Source organism: Acomys russatus, chromosome 14, assembly GCF_903995435.1.
Source record: "Acomys russatus chromosome 14, mAcoRus1.1, whole genome shotgun sequence".
Taxonomy (NCBI): Eukaryota; Metazoa; Chordata; class Mammalia; order Rodentia; family Muridae; genus Acomys; species Acomys russatus.
The window spans coordinates 44,855,423-44,875,103 of NC_067150.1; the positions used below are offsets into that span (position 1 = coordinate 44,855,423).

Consider the following 19,681-nt stretch of genomic DNA (forward strand, 5'->3'; position numbering starts at 1 on the left):
CTTCCCTAAGTCAATTGTCATATCACAAAATTACTACCAATTTTCATAAGTATGGCACAGAGCAAGAAAAGCTTTATTCTGTAACAAAAGATGATAAAGGAAGCATCCAACTCTAGCTACTCTAAGAAGCAGTTAACGAGCAGCTGCAGTACTGAGAGCAACCTGGGAAAGCCGTGGGGCTTTTTCCCCGTTTTCACCCATGTGGTGAACTAAAGCCTGCATGACTTAGCCACAACGGTGTGCCGGCTGGGACAGATGGGACAAGAACTGACAGCTTCCCACACTCAACCTAAGTGCCGCCCTGCTAAAATTAACTGGTGTGATGCTTCTGTAATTTTAGCAGTCTGAAGCAGTTGCGCATAAAATAATCAGGTTAAAATGCAGCCAGAAGGAAGTTACACTGTTCAGTTCTCAAACCCAAGAAACAACCGCGACCACACTACCTCTTCTGCCTTCTCAAATAGTCGACAACAGCAAGCATTGTCCTCTGTGACCTTCTGTCCAAACAGCATCGGGGAAAGTGCTCGGACTCTGGCAGAAACAGAGATGTCTTGTCTTAGTCTCACACTGCTGTAGAAGTACCTTCCTGCCCATGCGTCCTTCCCCTCCCACCCTGTGGGATTCTGATGGGTGGTGTGCCCAACACAAAGGTGCTTCTTAACAAACAGAAATCATCATTAGTGGCATCCCTTTTGTTTCAAAAGAAACAAATATGTGTAATATAAAGAAAAAGTTATGTTGCAAGTTATAATTTGTTTCTGAAGCAGGCATTCCTTCTGCTCTGAGACGTTGCATGTGCTAGGTGCTCAGAACATGTATAACCACAAACACATGAAGACTGTTTCTGCACACAAAGCCCACTGACTAGCCTGGAGGCTTTTAACACGGATTGACAAGTGCCGTGAGAAAAGAGGTAAGAATGTTGTCGAAGTCGTGTGAGGGCAACCTCACCTGGACTAAGAGAAGCTTGAGAGAGAAAGTTACATCTGAAGCCGAAACACTGATCAGTCAGAGGAAGGACAGGGTGCCGGGAAAAGTCAGCAGAGACCGAGGGGCCGCGCATGTTGCTCAGTTGGTAAGAGTGCTTGGCCAGCCTGCAGGAAGCCCTGGGCTCAATTCCCAGCACTCTATAATCTGGGTGTCATGGCACAGACCTCTACAGCCAGCACTCGAGAGGTAAAGGCAGAATTAGAAGTTCAAGGTCTTCCACTGCTATATGAGTTTGAGGACAGTTTGAGCTGCTATCTCAAACAAAACAAAACAAAAAAACATGTATCTGAGGTGGCTAGTAGCAAGCAGAACTCAGAAGATACCGAGACAGTCTCAACCTGCTGAACCAGAGCTTGAAGGCAGAAAGGATGATGGTGACAGAGGTACCAGAACTGGCAGGATTTGGTGTTCAGAAGGGTAAGAAAGGTCTTTAGTGTAAGCAGCAAAGGACCATTTATTTTTATTCACAAAACTAACTTTGAGATTCATGTGAGATATTGACACTCAAGTAAAGGTGTGAGACTTCCAGACACCAGAAAGATACAGCATTTAAGAGCTATAGGAATCTACATTTATTGTCATTTTCAATAACAGTTTTATAAATGTGAAGTTCAAAATTTAATTTAAGGCAATAAAAATACTGGCACTCTATACAGAGATAAAAACTACATGATTTTGTTATTAAGTGGTCAGAACATAAATATAAGTAGTAAAATTGTTTTAAACAGTACTTAAAATAAATTTAAACTTTAAATGGTTACTTATAAGTGTGGAGCACTTATATTTGTATTTCCTGAATCAAAGATAAGTGATATATTTTAGATAGTTTGTAGAGTCTCTGTAATAATTTTTACTTTAGGATTTAAAAAAATTACAGCTATAGAGCCAAGCACAATGGTACAAGCCTGTAATCCCAGAACTCAGAAAGAAATAAAAATGCAGTTACTTATTTTTTTTTAAAAATAAATTTAATTACAATAACTATGTGTGTGGGCACTCACTGCATGGAGCTTATGTGGAGGTCAGAGGTCAGCTTGTGCAGGGTAGTTCCTTCCACTCTGTGTGGGTTTTTCTTCAGGAGTTTTTAGAAAAGATTTTTAAAAATATGTGTGTAGGTAGGGTGTGTGCACATGAATGCAGGTAAGAGGTGTCAGGTCCCCATGGAGCTGGAGTTGCACGTGAGCCACCTGCTGTGATGCTGAGAATTGAACTCAGGTTATGTATTTTCCAATAGCTCAAAGGTTGTTTGCTTGTTTTTACATGCAATAATACACCATGATCAGCAGTCAGCCTACTCTGCAGGGAACATCAGATCTTCTTATCCCTACATTACTATAACTTAGTAACCACTACTCAGCTCACCCAGCACCTCTCAACTTCAATGAAACAACATATCAACTCTAAAGGACACCACAGACATGTCAAATGAAGGCTGCCATAGTAAAAACAGAAAAACTGGTAAAATTGAATAATCACAATTATGCTGAAATGACTATAAACTAAGGTGTGGTTTTTATTAAAATGGTTATTTCTTGAAATGCCACATGTGAATTTATGCCTGTTTTATGCTTATATACACTAACCACTGTAAGTTAACAGTATGGAACTGTTGTCTTATCCTTTTGAAATTTCAGTTTGAAGAAGTGCTCCTCACTTGTGTTTGTATGTCTGTATGTTTGTATGTTTGTATGTGTTACGTGTGCTATGTGTATTTAAACTCTAATGTAATTTCTCTCCCTTTCTCTGTCTGCAAATGTGTGGAGGTGTACAGGTGGAGGCCAGAGGTTGACATTGAGTGCCTTTCTTGATTTGCTATCTCTATACATTGAGGCACAGTCTGTCAACCCAGAGCTCACTGTGCAGGCTAGCTCAGCTAGCGAGCTTGCTCTAGAGACCCCTCATCTCCATCTCAGACAGGCTGAGATGCGAGGCAGGCTATCACACTCAGCTACGTTTTACATGGGTGCTGGGGATCCAAACTCTGATCCTTGTATTTGAAGCCCTAGAAATACTCACTTCTTACCATGAAAGTAAAATTGGAAGAGTAAGTAAAACACAATTCAATTGTTCCTTTAAAAAAATTTTAAAAACTGGAAGGATATATTCCAAGTGTAAAAAAATAAAAAAAGACGTTCATATGCACCTGCGTCTAAACACAGACATCTGGAGTTATGCGTATGATGGTTATGGGTGATTTTTAAGAACTGCAGAACTTTTATTGTCTACAAAAATATGCATGATTTGGTGATAAAGAGTTTTAAAGAGTAGTTGGCCAAAGGTCTAAAAATACGAAAACTCCACCATGTCTCTACCATGGTACCAAACATGAGGACAAGTTTCTTTACATGTTTTTTTCCTTTGCTAAAATGGGAGTGCTGAGTGCTGTGACGGTTACATCTGCATCGAAAGCACGATGCCTGATGCAGAGAACACGCAGCAAGCTGCCCTGCCATTTACTGAGCCGCCTTACTCTGGAGCTGGGAAATACAAACATTAACAATTAAACAGAATACCTGAGTCCGAGTTGGCAGGAGTTGCTGATCGGCTTGCTTGTGAGGAATGTTTAAAACAGCTAGTGAAAAACCCTCGGACATGCGTAGACAGCAGAGTTCGCCACGATTCGTGTGAGTCTTGGAGTAAAACATCATGGATCAAGTATGGCAGCACAGTCTGACAAAAGTCAGTTTTCACCTAGAACACAGTAGACAGCCACTCAATTGTTTGAATTAGATATCACAATTCACTTAAAATGTTTATAACATTTTTATGAAAACGTTTAAAACTACACTGATCTCCTATGAACTCAAAATAGTACTAAACCACCAGCACCACCACCAAAGGTGTGTATCAGTTAAGTGTTCATAAAATAAAGAATTAAAAAAAAAACAAAAAACGTAATACTAAACAAAATAGTTCAAAACTTGGGAGATGGTAGCAGGAGGAACAGGAGTTCAAAGTCATCCTTTGTTACACACTGAGCTCCAGTTGAGTCTAGGATACACAAGACTCTATCTCAAAGCAAAGCAACAACAAACAACACTAGGACTGACCCCAGCGCCTGATGCCTTAGAAGCACATGCTCTCCCAGTGAGCCAGACCTTAGACCCCAAACACTATTAGCTATGTGAACTGGCTTACACACTCTCTGCTGAAATCGGCTCTACCAGACCTTCCACGTAAAACTTATCATTGCTGCCTACCTCTCTTCACTCAGAATGCATGCCAAAGAACGCCAGCTGACAGTGAAGAGATAAGAGCTGAATTTCAATAATTTATAGTCACAATTACTTTAGGTGTCATTACTATTTATTCTAGCAATTTGCAGTATTTAGCTAGTATACTGCTTTCTTAAAACTAAAGCCTGCCATGTAGTCCTGGATAACTAAGGACACCACTTCAATGCATTTATAGCAGCTGGATGTGGGCTATACTGTAAGCTGATGATACACTCATCACTTAGTATTATTTTCAACGCAAATCACAATCAGAGACACAGCTGTTTAAATTAATGGGAAAAGCAAAAAACAAACAAACAAAAACAAAAACCCAGGCTCTAAGTTGGATTAACCCTCTTACTTCACACATTGGCTTTAATAACTGAAGAACTTCACTCTGTATGCCTCCACTGTCCAAAAAGGCACATGTCAGCGTCTTTATCCAGATGTCATGACTTTCACCTTGAGGAACCCACAGATTCACATCGTCCAGGCTTTCTAAAACATCTTCTTTAGCAAATCGGGGTACTTCCAAAAACTAGAAGCAGAAAGTCATTTCCTATGTCAAATAAATATCCAGCCATAGTCGAATCTGTTTCCAATAAAACAAAGTATACTTAAACTACACCCAGGGCCTGCACATGCAAGGCAGGTCAGGAAGTAAGGTTCTTGCCATCCACCCTCACTGGCCAAAGTGTGATTCCCAGAACTACAAGTGTAAGGAGAGAACTGACCCTGGTATGGTGTTCTCTCATCTGCACCTGAGTGCCACGGCACATATACACACGCGAACACAAACACACACATACACAAATAAATATTTATTAAAAAATTCAATCTGAGTACAATATTTGTTTTTGGTTTTTTTATTTTATTCGTCCAGGGTTTCTCTGTGTAATAGCTCTGGCTGTCCTGAACTCACTCTGTAGACCAGCCTGGCCTCAAACTCAGAGATAAGCATGTCTCTCCTGGGAATAAAGGTGTATGCACCTCATCTGGCCATTATTTATCTTTTAAAAGTTAAACAGATTAGATTAGGAACGGTGGCTCAGGCGCAATTATTCAAGAGTTGAGGCAAGAAGAATTTAAGTTCAAAGTCAGCTTGGTATCTTAGTGAAATTCTGTTTCAAAATAAAAGTAAAAAAGAGCTAGGAGTATAGGTCAACGGTCAAGCACAAGGCCCTAAGAGTCAATCTCTGCTACAAAAATAAATGAGGGGAAGGGGAGAGTGCACATCGAAGATGAGGGAATTTAAACTGGGAAAGTATAACTGAAAATGTTGCTGGTGTAGGAAGTGAGGAGCCTGAGTTCTGCTGTCCACTCTGTCACTCGCTGGCTGTACAGTAACAGGTCACAAGCTCTGCCTCATCAGGCTCATTTGCAAAACTGGCTCAAGCCTATCACAAAAACTGGTTTCAAAATAAAATATAATTTTAACATGTTAAAATGATACTATATAGTCAGGCAGTGATGGCACATGCCTTTAATCCCAGCATTCAGGAGGCAGAGGCAGGCAAGGCTGGTTTACATAGTGAGTTCCAGGATAGTCAAGGCTACACCAAGAAACCCCGTCTAGAAAAACCAAAATCAAATCAACCAACCAACCAAACAAACAAAATAAAACAAAACTAACCAAACATAACTAAAAAACAAAAAATACAAATACTTTACATTAAGCTATATTACTAACTTCATTAGCAGTTTCTATTATTATTAATTTTAGTGAGACCAAAGCTAGGATACACTTAAACAGGTAAAAACAAGTGCACACTGCTGTCGCTTTCTGAGAAGAGGAATGCTTAGAGGCAGGAGATGCAAAACTGTTATCAATACCACAGACTGCTTTCATCGGAATTGTCATGATGACCAACACACATGAAAGAGGCTCTATGCCTTCTTACATTTTACCAAGGCTGTCCATGCAAAACATGTTTGTTGACTGATCACAACACCTAAAATCATCAGGACCCATGACGCATGGTATCAAAGAGTCTGCTATGCTGGAAAAGAAATTTCCCTCAGTCCCAAATCACCACTTCTTTAGGTTATGTACTTCCTCTTCACTATTCTGCCAAGTGAAAACTAACAAATCCCTTGAATTCAGTATTTATAATTTGAGTTTTTCTAGCAAGTACATAACAATTTTAAACAATTTGATATCCATAGCTTAAAACAAATGTAACCATTAATCACATGAGTGTTCAATAAACATTTATTACTTAAGAGACCTTTTTCCTTGATGTTCTGAAAGGCTGTAGATAGGTCAGCATGGGATTTGCTGATGTCTTGTAAGTCTCCCAGAAATTATGTCCAGTCTTTGTAGCCAAAATGTTTTTCAAACAGGTAGCAGCAGCTGATCGAATTTTGACACTGAAAAACATGCATTAATCAATTTACTTATCTGGAATGCTATGCAAATTTGATGGAAAAATTTGAAAACTAAAATTTACTATATTAGACACTTATTACAAAATTCTGTAACATTGAAGAAAAAGTCAAAGGACTTTTAAACTATTCCCTCAATAAGCAATCAATTCAACAGCAATTCTCTTCATTCTATACAATAATGAGACTATGTTACATTGACCATAAATTTAAAGATTTCTTTCTTTCTTTCCTTCCTTGCTCTACCTCTCTCCCCCACCCCCGCCCTACCGACAAGGTTTCTCTGTGTAGCCTTAGCTGTCCTGGACTCACTTTGTAAACCAGGCTGGCCTTGGAATCACAAAGATTTGCCTGCCTCTCTACCTCTGCTGGGATTACAGGTATGTGCCACCACACCCAGAAAGTTTAAAGAATTCTTAAGAGGAAGTACTTGGAAATAACATAGCCTGATAAATATGATTACTGAAAATGGCAAAATCCTCATTGAACTGAGGAAACATGCTGATAATATTTTCTCTAGTGGTATAAATTATTTTTGAGGTGAGGTATAATATCTTCAAATGTTAAATTATTACAAAAATATTTTTGAAGGTACATATTTATTCTCACAAAGCAGTTATTTAAAAATCATTAGTATTTAAAACCTCTAAATGAAAAGTAAAATTCTTTCCTATAAAAACAAAAACACCACAGGAAATGGAGGGCTACAATAGTCCTGAAAATATGGCAACTGACAAAAAGAGTTACCAGGCCTGAAACTGAAGTAAGGGCAAATTATCATAAATAGGTTTAATTTTGGTCAGGTATGTTTTGGCTAGTTACTCAAAAGATGATCTCTAAACCTGGATTCATTATTCCACACCTAATTCCTTAGCAAATTCTACTGTGTATGTTAAAAACACAGTCTAGTCCCATTCATGTCCATGATCGGTCTCCTAATTCATATCACAATCTTTTTTCCTCTGTACTATGGAGCTAATTAGCATAACCAATTCCTGTTTCTACTTTTGCCCCTTAGTCATTGTACCGGGTAACTTTTTTTGTCAACTTGACACAAGCTAGAGTTATCTAACAAGGTGCCTTCATCAGAGTGCCTATAGAAAAGACTGGGGGATATTTTCTTGATTAGTGATTGATGTAGAAGGGCCCAGGCCACTCTGGGTTTAGTCCCAGTGTTGCAAACAATTAATAATAATACAAGAACAATAAATAAGAAATTAATAAATAATGGAAAGAACCGAATTTCACAACCAATAAGCTAAAATTTTTGTTTTGAACAAAAAATAAGTAATAGAAAATTCTATTAGTTTAAATCTTTACAAAGCTTTTGCTTCATGGATGATTACAGAAGAAACAAAATAAAGATTAGCTTGAAGGAATAAAGCACTCTGGTTTTAAAAATCACTTAAATTCTTTACATTCCATTATGTACGTTATGATTCTGTAGGTGAGGGGGACGTGCCCGACACAGCGTACTTGTGGAGGTCAGAAGACAACTCCCAGGAGCAGCTTCTCCCTTGGAGCTCTGTGGACCAGACTCAGGTGGTCAAGCTTGATGACAACTTCCTTTACCTGCTGAGCCATCCACCAGCCTACCTTCCTGTATTTTAACTGTGTGGCAGTTCCCTTGCTTATCCTTTGTCTAACTTAGTCTCACTAGAATTTAAAACAGACCTTACTCTTTATCACTGTCAGGTGTCAGGAACATGTAGTGTATGAGCCCACAAATCAATAAAGGAGTTTCATTTTTTAAATGTAAGAACTTAAAAGATGAGCGTATGGCCTGGTAGTTAAGAACATGTGTTTCTACAGAGGATCAGGGTTCGATACCCAGCATTCACATGATGTTTCACAATCATCCAACTCCAGTTCCAGGGTATCCAATACTCTCTTCTGAGCTACCTGGGAATCAGGCATGCATGTGGTGCATATATATATATTTAATATACATAAAAGAAATTTTAAAAACTTTAAACAAAAAAAGCATAGAGAAAAAGAATTTGTAAGATAACGGGTTAAGCGAGGTATAACAATCATTTTCCTGAAAGCCAGCTTTGGTTTCTCTAACGGGATGAAAGGCATCCAAGGACTCACCTGTCCTCTACCAGAGCATTGTTCAGGGCAGTTAGCATTATCAAGGTCCACTGAAGTTGTTTATCTTCAGGTAACCTGTGGGCTTCCAGATACGACGTATCTTTGTTATGCTGTACAGCTATAGTAGAGAAATCCAGAGGACCTATTTCTCCCAAACACCTTCCAACAGCCTCTACATATAGAAACTTCATTTTAGTATAGTCATAAATAGGAAAGTATACATTTCCAATTTAAAAAGTATTAGCACTGTTTTGTTATGCTTCAAGATTTCAGTGTTTTCTAACATTGGGTGTAAAAAGAGCTATAAAAGACATCAATGTTATAATATATTTTTCCCCAGAGAAGACAGGAAATAAGTTAACATGTAACAGAATATTAAAAGCGAAAGTATTAACATGTCTGGCACTGTATAAAGTATCAACTTTAAAATCTTAAAAAAATTTAGCATGTCATAATCTATCCTTCATAAATTTTAAACATACAATTCAGTGAAAAATTTAAACATATATCATCATGTCATCTATAAACACAAGCAGCTTTACTTTCTTTCCACCGTGCACACTTTTCATTTCTTTTCCTTGCTTGATACCTCTAGCTAAAAGTTCAATACAGTGCTGGTGTGTGTGTGCTAAGTGTATATGTATTACACGTATAAAACAGGACCATTTTGTGTTACATAAGAAAGCTACTTAGGGTTCCTGGAGCAAACCAAGTTTATGGCCAGAAGCAGAACAATGAACAAAGATGGCAATTCAGGGGTGGACAGAGTTGAGGGCTGTGGTAGGGTTCAGTTTCTAGATCTGAGTGGTGCATGCAAAGGTATTCTTTGATTGTGTACGAATACTTAAAACTAGGTACATATAATCTATATTCATGTCTATACATAAAATAAATTTAAATAAAAGGCAACCTACAAGTTAAGTATGCTAGATAGAAGGCTCCCACCGAGAGCTGAGACAGACATGGACAGTGTACCAGCAGCACTTACTCTCCTCACTCTCAGTCAGGGACTGCTGTCATGCCAGCTTCTAGCTAACTCTAATCATGTGACTTTTCTATTCTAATACCATTAAGTCTAAATGCTTATACTCAACATGATTTTGCCAATTTACCTTGTATTAGATTATGCCTAAATGGCAGCAACAAAAGACTTAAATGGTATTTTCAAAAATCTGAGCTTAGGGGCTGGAGAGATGGCTCAGTGGTTGAGAACACTGGCTGCTCTTCCAGATGTCCTGAGCTCAATTCCTGACAACAGTATGGTAGCTCACAGCCATCTACAACGTGATCTGATGCCCACTTCTGGCATGTAGGTGTACACGCAGAGAGAGCACATAAACATAAATAAATAAATCTTTTTTAAAAATCTGAGTTTAACCAATCTTCAGAATATTGTTTGCTATATACAAAATAGATATTGAATACCAGTCATACTTATTAAATATTTCAGAAGTTAATTAATTTGCAAGTTAACTAAGCAGTTATTTATAATTTTCCTACACATTTATAAGGCATGTTAAGATTAACATTTATACACTATTATTTATTATTGCTAATTTTATCTTATAAGCCTACTTGAAGAATATGAAAGGTGCTTGGCTATCTAAGGTTAGCTGAATTAAACAGAAACGTAACTCAGCAAGCCATCCTTACTTCCCCAGGAAATCAAATGAGAAGCTCACATTTATTCTGGCTAGACTAAAGAAGACCGTTCACCTACATCATTTACCTAAAACTTCTCTTTCGCCAGTCTGGTTCACCGCCATCTTGGATAACTGCAACAAGCTGACAACCAGCCTCACCACAATGCCATCTTGTGGGTCATCTAGAAATAATTTTGAGAAAAGTGCTTCAATTATTATAAGGACAACACATATTGATTTTACACCACTCCCCAAGCTAGGACATTTTAGAAGTTTTAAATTATAAATAGACTTTAAAAATACTTAGGGATGGAATTTGAACTTCCTTCTCAAACACAGCCACATGGAAATGACTAGCAAGTTCTCCCTAAGAGATAGAGAAATGTCTCGAACAAGTACAACAGAAAAGTTAATACCTTAGCAAAGTCACAAATAACTAGAAACATGTAAGCATCATTCAACACAAAAGCTAGAAGAGACCTTGCTTTAGAAAGGTATTTAGAATACCACACAGTATTTAGAATTTAAACCCACACCATCATCCAGTGGCCTCTCTGCAATCATGAAACTTCAAATGATGACGGTGTCAAGCTGACCAAGAAGAATTTACAAAATGAGAAAGAGGAAGACAAAATCCATAATGTTAAGGTTAATACTCCAAGGGGGTTGTAGAGATGGCTCATCCGTTAAGAACAATTGGTGTTCTTGCAGAGAATCCTGGTTCAGTTCCCAGCACCACATGGCAGCTCACAACCATCTGTTAATTCAAGCTCCAGGAGAACACAATGCCCTCTTCTGTGGCCTCCACAGGCACTGCATGCATGTGGTGTACAAATCATACATGGAAGCAAAACACACATATACATAAAAATAAATATTAAAAAACAAAAAGCAAAACTAGTACCCTGCGACACTCTCATAAGATCTAGCATCTGCTCCTTATGCTGTGCCAGCTGCCGTCGAAGATCCTTCAGTCCTTCAAGCCTGGTGAGTGGAAGTGGATTGTAAGCACTTACTGACAGGAAATGGTTAATCTCCTGAAGGACAGAATTAACACAGTGTTAGCTGAGTATGCACTTGCTAAGTGTGAAGAATAAAACAATAAAAGAAAAAGAATAAATACTGTCGATGATGCTGACACATAAAGCGAACACGGAGGAGCTAAGCTCGTTCTTCCATTTTCATTCTGACAATGTTTTCAGGGTTTAATTTCTAAGAGATTCTGTTATCTACATTAGATCTCAACATTAACAGACTTCAAGACTACAACAGCAAGCTGAACTGGAAGGAAATGTCTCAATTTTTATTTACGTCACAGTATAACTTGAATTACAATCTAATGTAGTAAATGTTTTCATGTTGATAGTCTTCATAGAATGATTTTAAAATTATAATCTTTAGAAGAATTTACACATAACTGCTGGGAGCAATTGCATGCTGAGTTGGCAAAAGCAAACCAGTAAGCTTCCTGGAAGCAGCCCAGGTGTTTCTGTAGGGCTGACGAATGGGTGTGTCCCTGGTTTAGGCAAAGCCCTAGGGATTTTGGCTCAAGGCAGCTTATTGTTGTGGTACAAGCTTGGCTCGTGTATCTGGCATGGCAGAGTCCCTCACTGCCTATTGCTGCACTCTGTTGGGCAGACTTCCTGCAGATTATTTTGAAGATGTAACTTCATGACATGGTGCTGTTTAAACAAATTGATGATTTCATAATACCTGATGATGATTTTATAGAATTTCTGATTTGATTCAAGTAATTTAAAAACTCTACTGCAGTGTAACAAAAAACTGCTAGTAGCTCTGTGAACTTCCGTGTGAATTACACCAAGAATGAAAACAAGATTGAAAGAAATTAATAATCAAGGAAATACACTCATTCTAGGTTTAGTCCAAGGATCAGGCCCAGGTGTACAGCACAGTAACAACGACCATATGAATACAGGAACAAAGAATAAACGGTTAGCTGGACAAGACAAATGTGTTTCTTGACATTAAAAAAAATCTTGCTTTGAACACATAATGTACATTTGAAGTAAGGAAAAAATAAAATTTCAGCTTTGAACTAATAATGACCATATAGTTAAAATCGCTGCTTTAAACTTATAGTGAACAAAAGTATCTAGTTACATATAGTTCTAATAAAAGAACTTAGAATCAATAGTCCTACTGACATCCCCTATTTCTGTAATGATTGGATCTATTTTTGAATGATGTAAAATTTTCAGATTGTATAAAAGCCCAAGAATAAAAGTTTTGTTGAAGCCCACTGGAATTCACCTCATTCATAAATTGTATATATTGCCCATGTGTCTGATTGTGTCTGTCTATATCTAATTGTCTACATATATCATCTACATGTATTACATATGTATATTTATACCTACATGTTTATATATATGTGGAAGGCTGGTGTCTTTAGGAGCTCTCTTGTTTTGTCTATTGACTGTATATGTGCATGCGTGTATGAGGTTTCCAAAAATCTGCTTGCTTTGTCCGCCAAATGTGCGTACATTTTTGCATGTTTCTAAGTTTAGTAAGTTTAATAAATGATAAGCAGTCCAGACTGTTTTTTCTGCTTTTTAAATTAGGACTCAAGCCTCCAGCAAGACACTGTTAACCCCTTGTTTCTTACAGCAGGCAACTGTCATGGCTGAGTGAGTTTATACTCTAAGTTAAAAGAGTCACCTGGCTTAGCTGATTGAGACCTCCTGCTGTTAAACAATAAATGTTTTTAGCTGGTGAGCCGTTTTAGTAGCAGAAGAAAAGGCTGGATAGCTCAATCGATAAGGCTTCAGACCCGAACTGGTGGTGCGGGGGAGGTGGGGTGGGCAGGAAGGGACTTACATGAACACATGCCAGTAATCCCAGCACTTAGGAGGCAGAGGCAGGTGGATCACTGTGAATTCAAGGCTAGCCTGGTCTACAAAATGAGTCCAAGACAGCCAAGGCTACACAGAGAAACTGTGTCTTGTAAAACACAAAAACAAATAAAATCCAGGGGTTAAAGCCCTGCTACCTCTCCTTTCCTTTAAAGTTGCTCGCTGTGGCCTCAAATGGCAAGGTTACCAGGCTGAAAGTTTAAGAGTTAAAGTACAAAGGAAAAGCACCAGCCACCAGCTGGGTATTGCTTATGCTGTGACCTGCCTTGGTCTACCCTGTGCACTGGAACTGGCCTCCAGCACATAACTAAAAGTTTATAAAGATTAAAATTCTAAATAGCATCTCTAAACATTATTGACACTCAAGAAAACAGATGGCAACTGAGATATTAACGAACCATATGTATGTTAAAACTAATGTAACTTTTCAAATTCATCTTTGTCAGGAAGCATTGATACGAATATGCACAAAGATCTGTTTTGAGAGGCTGAAGAGATGGCCCAGTGATTAAAAGAGCGGTTGCTCTTGCCCAGGACCTGCATTCAGTTTTCACAACTCATGTCAGGTGGCTCAGAACCATACACAACCTCAGCTGCAGAAGAACACAAAACCTTTTGGCTTCTTTGGGCACATATACGTATAAGGCATAGACACAGAGACACATAAATTTAAAATATTTATGTATAGTTTAAAAATAGTTGGACTTTATTTAAGAAAGTAAATCTCATATATTACTTTTAATACAGAATGTATTCTGCCCTTACCATTAAAGCATTAAAGTTTTAAAATAATACTACTGCCTATGTTCTGTAAGACAAAATTATAAATGAAACTTTTATTACCTGTAAGAGCGAAAAAGTTCCTCCACTATATTTGATTTTCTGTTGAGTAAGCCGCAAATCCTTAAAAACAACATGGTCAGGAAAAGGATCCAAAAGCTTAATGATGACAGAGAGGTTCTTGTTGTCCTTGTTGTCGATCACTAAGTACTTCAACAGGTCCAGCACCTACATAATTACCACAGGAGAGGGGACACTTTGATTGCAGTCAGAGAGCCAAACCCCGTTATAACTGATAAACAAACCACTGCTAACCTACTTCAGAAGAAATGCTCTAAATGTCCCATGTGGTACCCAGCCATTAGTGTCTATGGCTTCAAAATCTCTATAAAATACTTGCCGGGCTATACAAGGTGGGCAAAACAAATTCAGTGTTAGTGAAATATTTTATATGAGAGCTCACATATCGTTATGGGGGAACTGCTAGCTCTACTTCTCACTACTTCTGCATTTCAGTGTAATAGAGACAACTATCACATTTATCAGATCAAAATCACCAAGGCCTGGGTGACTGATTTCAAAGACTAAGTCACTAAGAAATATTCCCCATCATTTATCACAAAGCATTTCCATTAACCCTGAGTTACACCAGACCAAGTTAAAGTCTTTAATGCCTAAGAGTAGCATTTATCTCAAATACCGCTGTGCAGGTGAACTTGGAAATTACCTGTTCTTGAACCTCCTGACAATCCACAAGGGGTATAAGTGTGCCAACAATAACATGAAGATGGTTTTCTAGAGCATCCTTACAGTTAGTTACAGCTGTCTGACAAACTCGACTTAACAGGTCACAGCAAAGGGAAAAGCTGCGCAACGACACATCTGTGAAATGAGAAGGTCTAGACAGGAGAAACAATGAATGAATGCATGCATGAATAACAAGGCTGAAGGAACTACCTTGAAGTAATATATTCAAGTCATTGTTACTCAGGGTCTCTAATTCTTACATGACCTGACCAAAAAGTCACTTACCTAGCTAATACTTCAATGGTTATAATCCAAAAAAAGAAAAAGGATGCCAAAAAGATACAGAACAGGCAATCCTAAGCACCTGTTTTCTGACAGAATTACTGCAAAACAAGAAAGCTGTCACAATCAGAGAGAGAGAGAGAGAGAGAGAGAGAGAGAGAGAGAGAGAGAGAGAAGAGATCCAAGAACTACCGAAAGCCAGCAAGCACTGAAAGACAGCCCTAGGAGTCATTTTTTGTAAGCGAAAGTCTTATTATTCTCACGCTCTGTCCATCTGCAGTACTCCTGATATTTAAAGTACCTCTAAAGGGCAGTATCAGAAAGAAAGCAAAGAAAGTGAAGTCTCACTGAATACACTCTGCAAAAAAAGAAAACAAAAAGAAAAAAAAAAAAACAAAAAAACACTGACAAAACAGCTGCTTGATGATGGCTGGTGTTCAGTAATAAAAATAAAAATAAGACAAGAAGGGAGGGAGTAAAGAAAGAAAGAGAAGAAAAAGAATAAAGATCAAACAAGGTTTGGATGCTGGCTCAGTGGGTAAGAGTGTTTAACTGGAGTTACTAAAAGAAGAATCAAAATGATTTTTTAAAATTTAAGAATAGAAGCTGGGTGTAGTGGTGCACGCCTTTAATCCCAGCACTTGAGAGGCAGAGGCCACCAGATCTGTCTCTGTGAGTTCCAAGCCAGCTTGGTCTACAAAGAGAGTTACAGGACAGCCAGGGCTACACAGAGAAACCCTGTCTCAAAAAACAAAACAAAACAAAAAAACAAAATAAAAACAAACAAACAAACAACAACAACAACAAGAAACCAACCAAACAAACAAAAAAGAGTTGAGAATAGGACAGAGATTACCAAAGACCAGAGAGAAGGGACATGGCAGGGTGGGAGAGACCTGTGGGCACTGAGTTACAGCTGAAGAGAGAAACTGTAGATAACAATTGAGTAGATAAAATAGAATTTTCATTCTTTTAAGACACAAAAATGACAAACTTCTAGAGCTAACTAAAACAAAAAACGAAACAAAACAGACACAGCAAAATGGATTTATAAGAAACTATGCAGAGAATATATCTGCCTGTAGTTCTTGTTCTTTGGAAGGCTGAGGCAAGAGGAATTCCTTAACCCAGGTGTTTGAAGGCAACTTGGGCAACACAGCAAGACCTCACTACTTTAAAACAATAATAATCAATAAAGAAAGAAAAAAAAACCTCAAATAGCAAACGTAAACAAGTCAATAACAAGTAATGAAACTAAATAAGAAGTCATCCAACGAAGAAAAGCCAGATGAGGATTTCTTCATACTGATAATAAATGAAAGGAAAAAAGGCCTCATTTATACTAGCTACAAAAAGTTTAACTTTAAACAGGAACAATCTCTACAAAACAAAAACAAGAAACTAATAAAATATTAATGAAACAAGAGGGAAATCCTTTAATCACTGAATAATTAATAAAATGCTCACTCTACCCAAAGCAACCGATGTGATTCATAAAGATACCAATGACTCTTTAGAGAACTAAAACTAAATAAATAAATAAAAATTCTAAGATTCAGCTAGAATACACACACACACACACACACACACACACACACACACACACACACACACATTTTCAAATAGCCAAAACAATTTTGAGTGAAAAGAACAAGAGTATAATACCACTTTTGATGACAAAGGCATAGTAGCTAAAATAGAATGAGATTAGCATAAAAATGTACATACAGACCAATGAAATAGTGCACAGTGTTCCCCTACACTCCCAGGATGCAGGAGACAGACAGGGATCCTGTCGTCAGCTTCATGTCCAACACACACACGTCTGCACACATGAAAGACTGCTAATGCACCAGTGCAATGTATTGTTTACCTTTTGTTGATATAGTGAATCAAAGTATAAATAACATCTCGGAGAACAAAAGCCCAAGCTCCTCCCAAGGTACTTTTTATATCTTCCAGTAATAAACTAACAAACAAGTGATATATCTTAAGAATTCTGTGCTTTTTATAGATATTATTTGTCTCAGCTGCTTGTTCACAAATGGCCAGAAGAATTTTCTGATAGGAATCCTACAAAATAGATACACATTCAGAAAAAAATTAAAATCAAATATATTTGACTGCAATTAAAACATTTATACCTTACTAAATGATCACTTGGTTATGAGCTTGATATCATATGCAAAATATTACATTGAAATTGTTAAAAGTTCATTTCACTTCTTTAAAAGTTACCACATTAGTTTTTAGAAAGTAAACTGAAAGTCAACAAATTATGATAAAACAATAAACACGTTCCTGAGCCAATTAATAAAGGCAGTGTCATAAAATCCTGGCCTAATATGTACTAAGTTTAGTTAACATTGATTACTAAAGTTGTACTAAAATACAACTTGTAAATCAAGTACGTTCCTTTCTAAACTAGTCAAGTAAAATTTCATATTCTCCCCTGACCCCAAGACACAGATTTTCTAACTGAAAAGGACTTTTCTTACTAATTGTACTAGTAATGCAACGTATACTTACAGGGATCTTAGAAAGAATTTCTAAAATGCTTTTAAACTTGGTTTTATGACAGTTACTGATGTAGGCAAATGTTGCCTTAATAACATGTGATGGAAAATATGGTGGATTAGGAGCAGGATCCAAATCCCTGAGGAAATATAAGAAAAAAAAAAAAAAGGAATTATTTAAAACAAAAAATTGTATCAGTGAAGTTTCGAAATGAAGATTTAAATAACTTTCAAGTCACAAAACTGTTTTCCATAAACTATGTAGTTTTAAAAATCACAAGCAATAAAACAGTTCCCACACCTGAATCAAGCATCGTCCCTGTGGACTTAACATCACAGGATTTGTTTAATTGGTTTCTGTAAACTTTTATGAAGTTAAGGGAAGCCCTAGAGTTGGGCCTTGGATTACTTGCCTTCAGGTCTGATTTACGACTATACCAGTCAGTGTATTTCAAGACCAACAGTCTCTTAAGCCGGGTGATGCATTAGAGTAGCAGTAACATTATTAAAAATACAATTATAAAGTCTAAGCATTTTCCCAGTAAAACTACTAATTTATATACTTAACATAGTTAGCATATTTAAAAGTTGAGTATTTTCAGCAGGGCACAGTGGTGCACGCCTTCAATCCCAGCACTGAGGAGGAAGAAGCAGGCAGATCTTGAGTTTGAGGCCAGCCTGGTCTACAAAGTGAAATCCAAGTCAGCAGAGCTACATAGCAAAACCCTTTCTTACAAAAACAAAATCCAAACAAAATACTTTGGGGACTGGAGAGACAGCTCAGCAGTTAGGAGCACAGGATGCTTTTGCAGAGGGCCCAGGTTCAACTCCTAGCACACACATGGTGGCTCACAACTACAACTGTAACTCCAGTTTCAGGGCTGGGTGTTGGTGACTGGAGGGGAGCTCTAATGCCCCCTTGTGGCCTCCACAGCCACTGCATGCACATGATGCACAGACACACAAACAAAATCTTTTTAAATCTTTTTAAAACTAAGAAATTTCAAGTAGCTTACAAACAAGCTTTTTTAAAAAATCACTTTAATATTCATATACAACCAACTGACTCCACATCTAAATTAAACTGGACAGTAAGGAATACCATAAAGAAAAGAAGACAGAGAAAGAAGGCGTGGCTAAGAAGAGAACCAATAATAAAACACAAAGAAAAAGTCAAAAGGCATTTGGTGGCTCAATGCTTAAGTACCACAGAAAGAGCGGAAAGCAGTTTCCCCAAAAAAGTCAGCTAGAAAGAGCAACTCTAGTAGGAAGGCTGCAGTGAAGGAGGCAGGTGACTAAGGAGACACTAGCGCTCTAAGTATGAAATGGCATACCCTGAAAAATCACAGAGTGCAGTGCTTTGACTGGCATCAGAATCAGCTGTTTCATGTAACGTCATAAGCAACTCCACCACAATCTCTGGTAAATTACTAATGAATATTTGATCAATCTGTAAAAACACAAAATTAAAATATATTAAAGACTTTTATTATCTGTGACTTTCACAACAGCACAAAGGGTATGTATTAATTTAAAAAAATTAAATAAAAGATAATCAAGCCCAAGTTCTGCAATGAAAACCTCTATGCTTTCTTCTGCATAGCCAATCAATAGACTGAGATGAGCAGAGCAAAATTATAACCAACCAATCCTCCTTACCTTTCTATTTTACAGATTTGTTGTTGTTTTTCAAGACTGGGTCTCTCTATGTAGCCTTTGCTGTCCTGGACTCACTTTGTAGACCAGGCTGTCCTGGAACTCACAGCGATCCGCCTGCCTCTGCCTCCCTCAATATTGAGATTACAGGTGTGTGCAACCCCACCTGGCTTACTTTATAGAATTTTAATTGACTTTACATTTAGCATTAAATTCCTTAAACTGGAAGTTCTCCAGAGAACAATTTTCCATAACCTGTGCTGTTCCTTGATTTGCATTTTTTATATTTTTGGTTGTGAGCCTAGCCTTTTAACGGCTGAGCCATCTCTCCAGCCCCGCATTTTATCTCGTATCCATTCACTAACTCTGTAAAGATCTTAACTGTTAAAAAAGAAAAAAAAAAATCTTTGTGACTGGCAATAATCCCCTAGGTGCCTTCTATTCTGATACCGGATAATAATGCCCAAATCTGCAGACAGCACCACTTTTCATCAGTA

At 37.6% G+C, this 19,681-nt stretch overlaps 1 protein-coding gene across 1 annotated transcript in view; it reads right to left on the minus strand.

The window, feature by feature from the left end:
* Positions 1 to 19,681, minus strand: part of Atm (ATM serine/threonine kinase) — a 97,672-nt gene that overhangs the window by 38,761 nt on the left and 39,230 nt on the right. The window contains exons 27-38 of the mRNA XM_051156467.1: positions 18,863 to 18,978; positions 17,542 to 17,668; positions 16,886 to 17,085; positions 14,711 to 14,882; positions 14,047 to 14,211; positions 11,232 to 11,364; positions 10,414 to 10,509; positions 8,685 to 8,856; positions 6,434 to 6,575; positions 4,567 to 4,743; positions 3,504 to 3,681; positions 444 to 531 (exon numbers count right to left, since the gene is read on the minus strand). Of these exons, the coding sequence (XP_051012424.1) occupies positions 444 to 531; positions 3,504 to 3,681; positions 4,567 to 4,743; positions 6,434 to 6,575; positions 8,685 to 8,856; positions 10,414 to 10,509; positions 11,232 to 11,364; positions 14,047 to 14,211; positions 14,711 to 14,882; positions 16,886 to 17,085; positions 17,542 to 17,668; positions 18,863 to 18,978 (1,766 nt within the window). The remainder of the gene's footprint in view (positions 1 to 443; positions 532 to 3,503; positions 3,682 to 4,566; positions 4,744 to 6,433; positions 6,576 to 8,684; positions 8,857 to 10,413; positions 10,510 to 11,231; positions 11,365 to 14,046; positions 14,212 to 14,710; positions 14,883 to 16,885; positions 17,086 to 17,541; positions 17,669 to 18,862; positions 18,979 to 19,681) is intronic.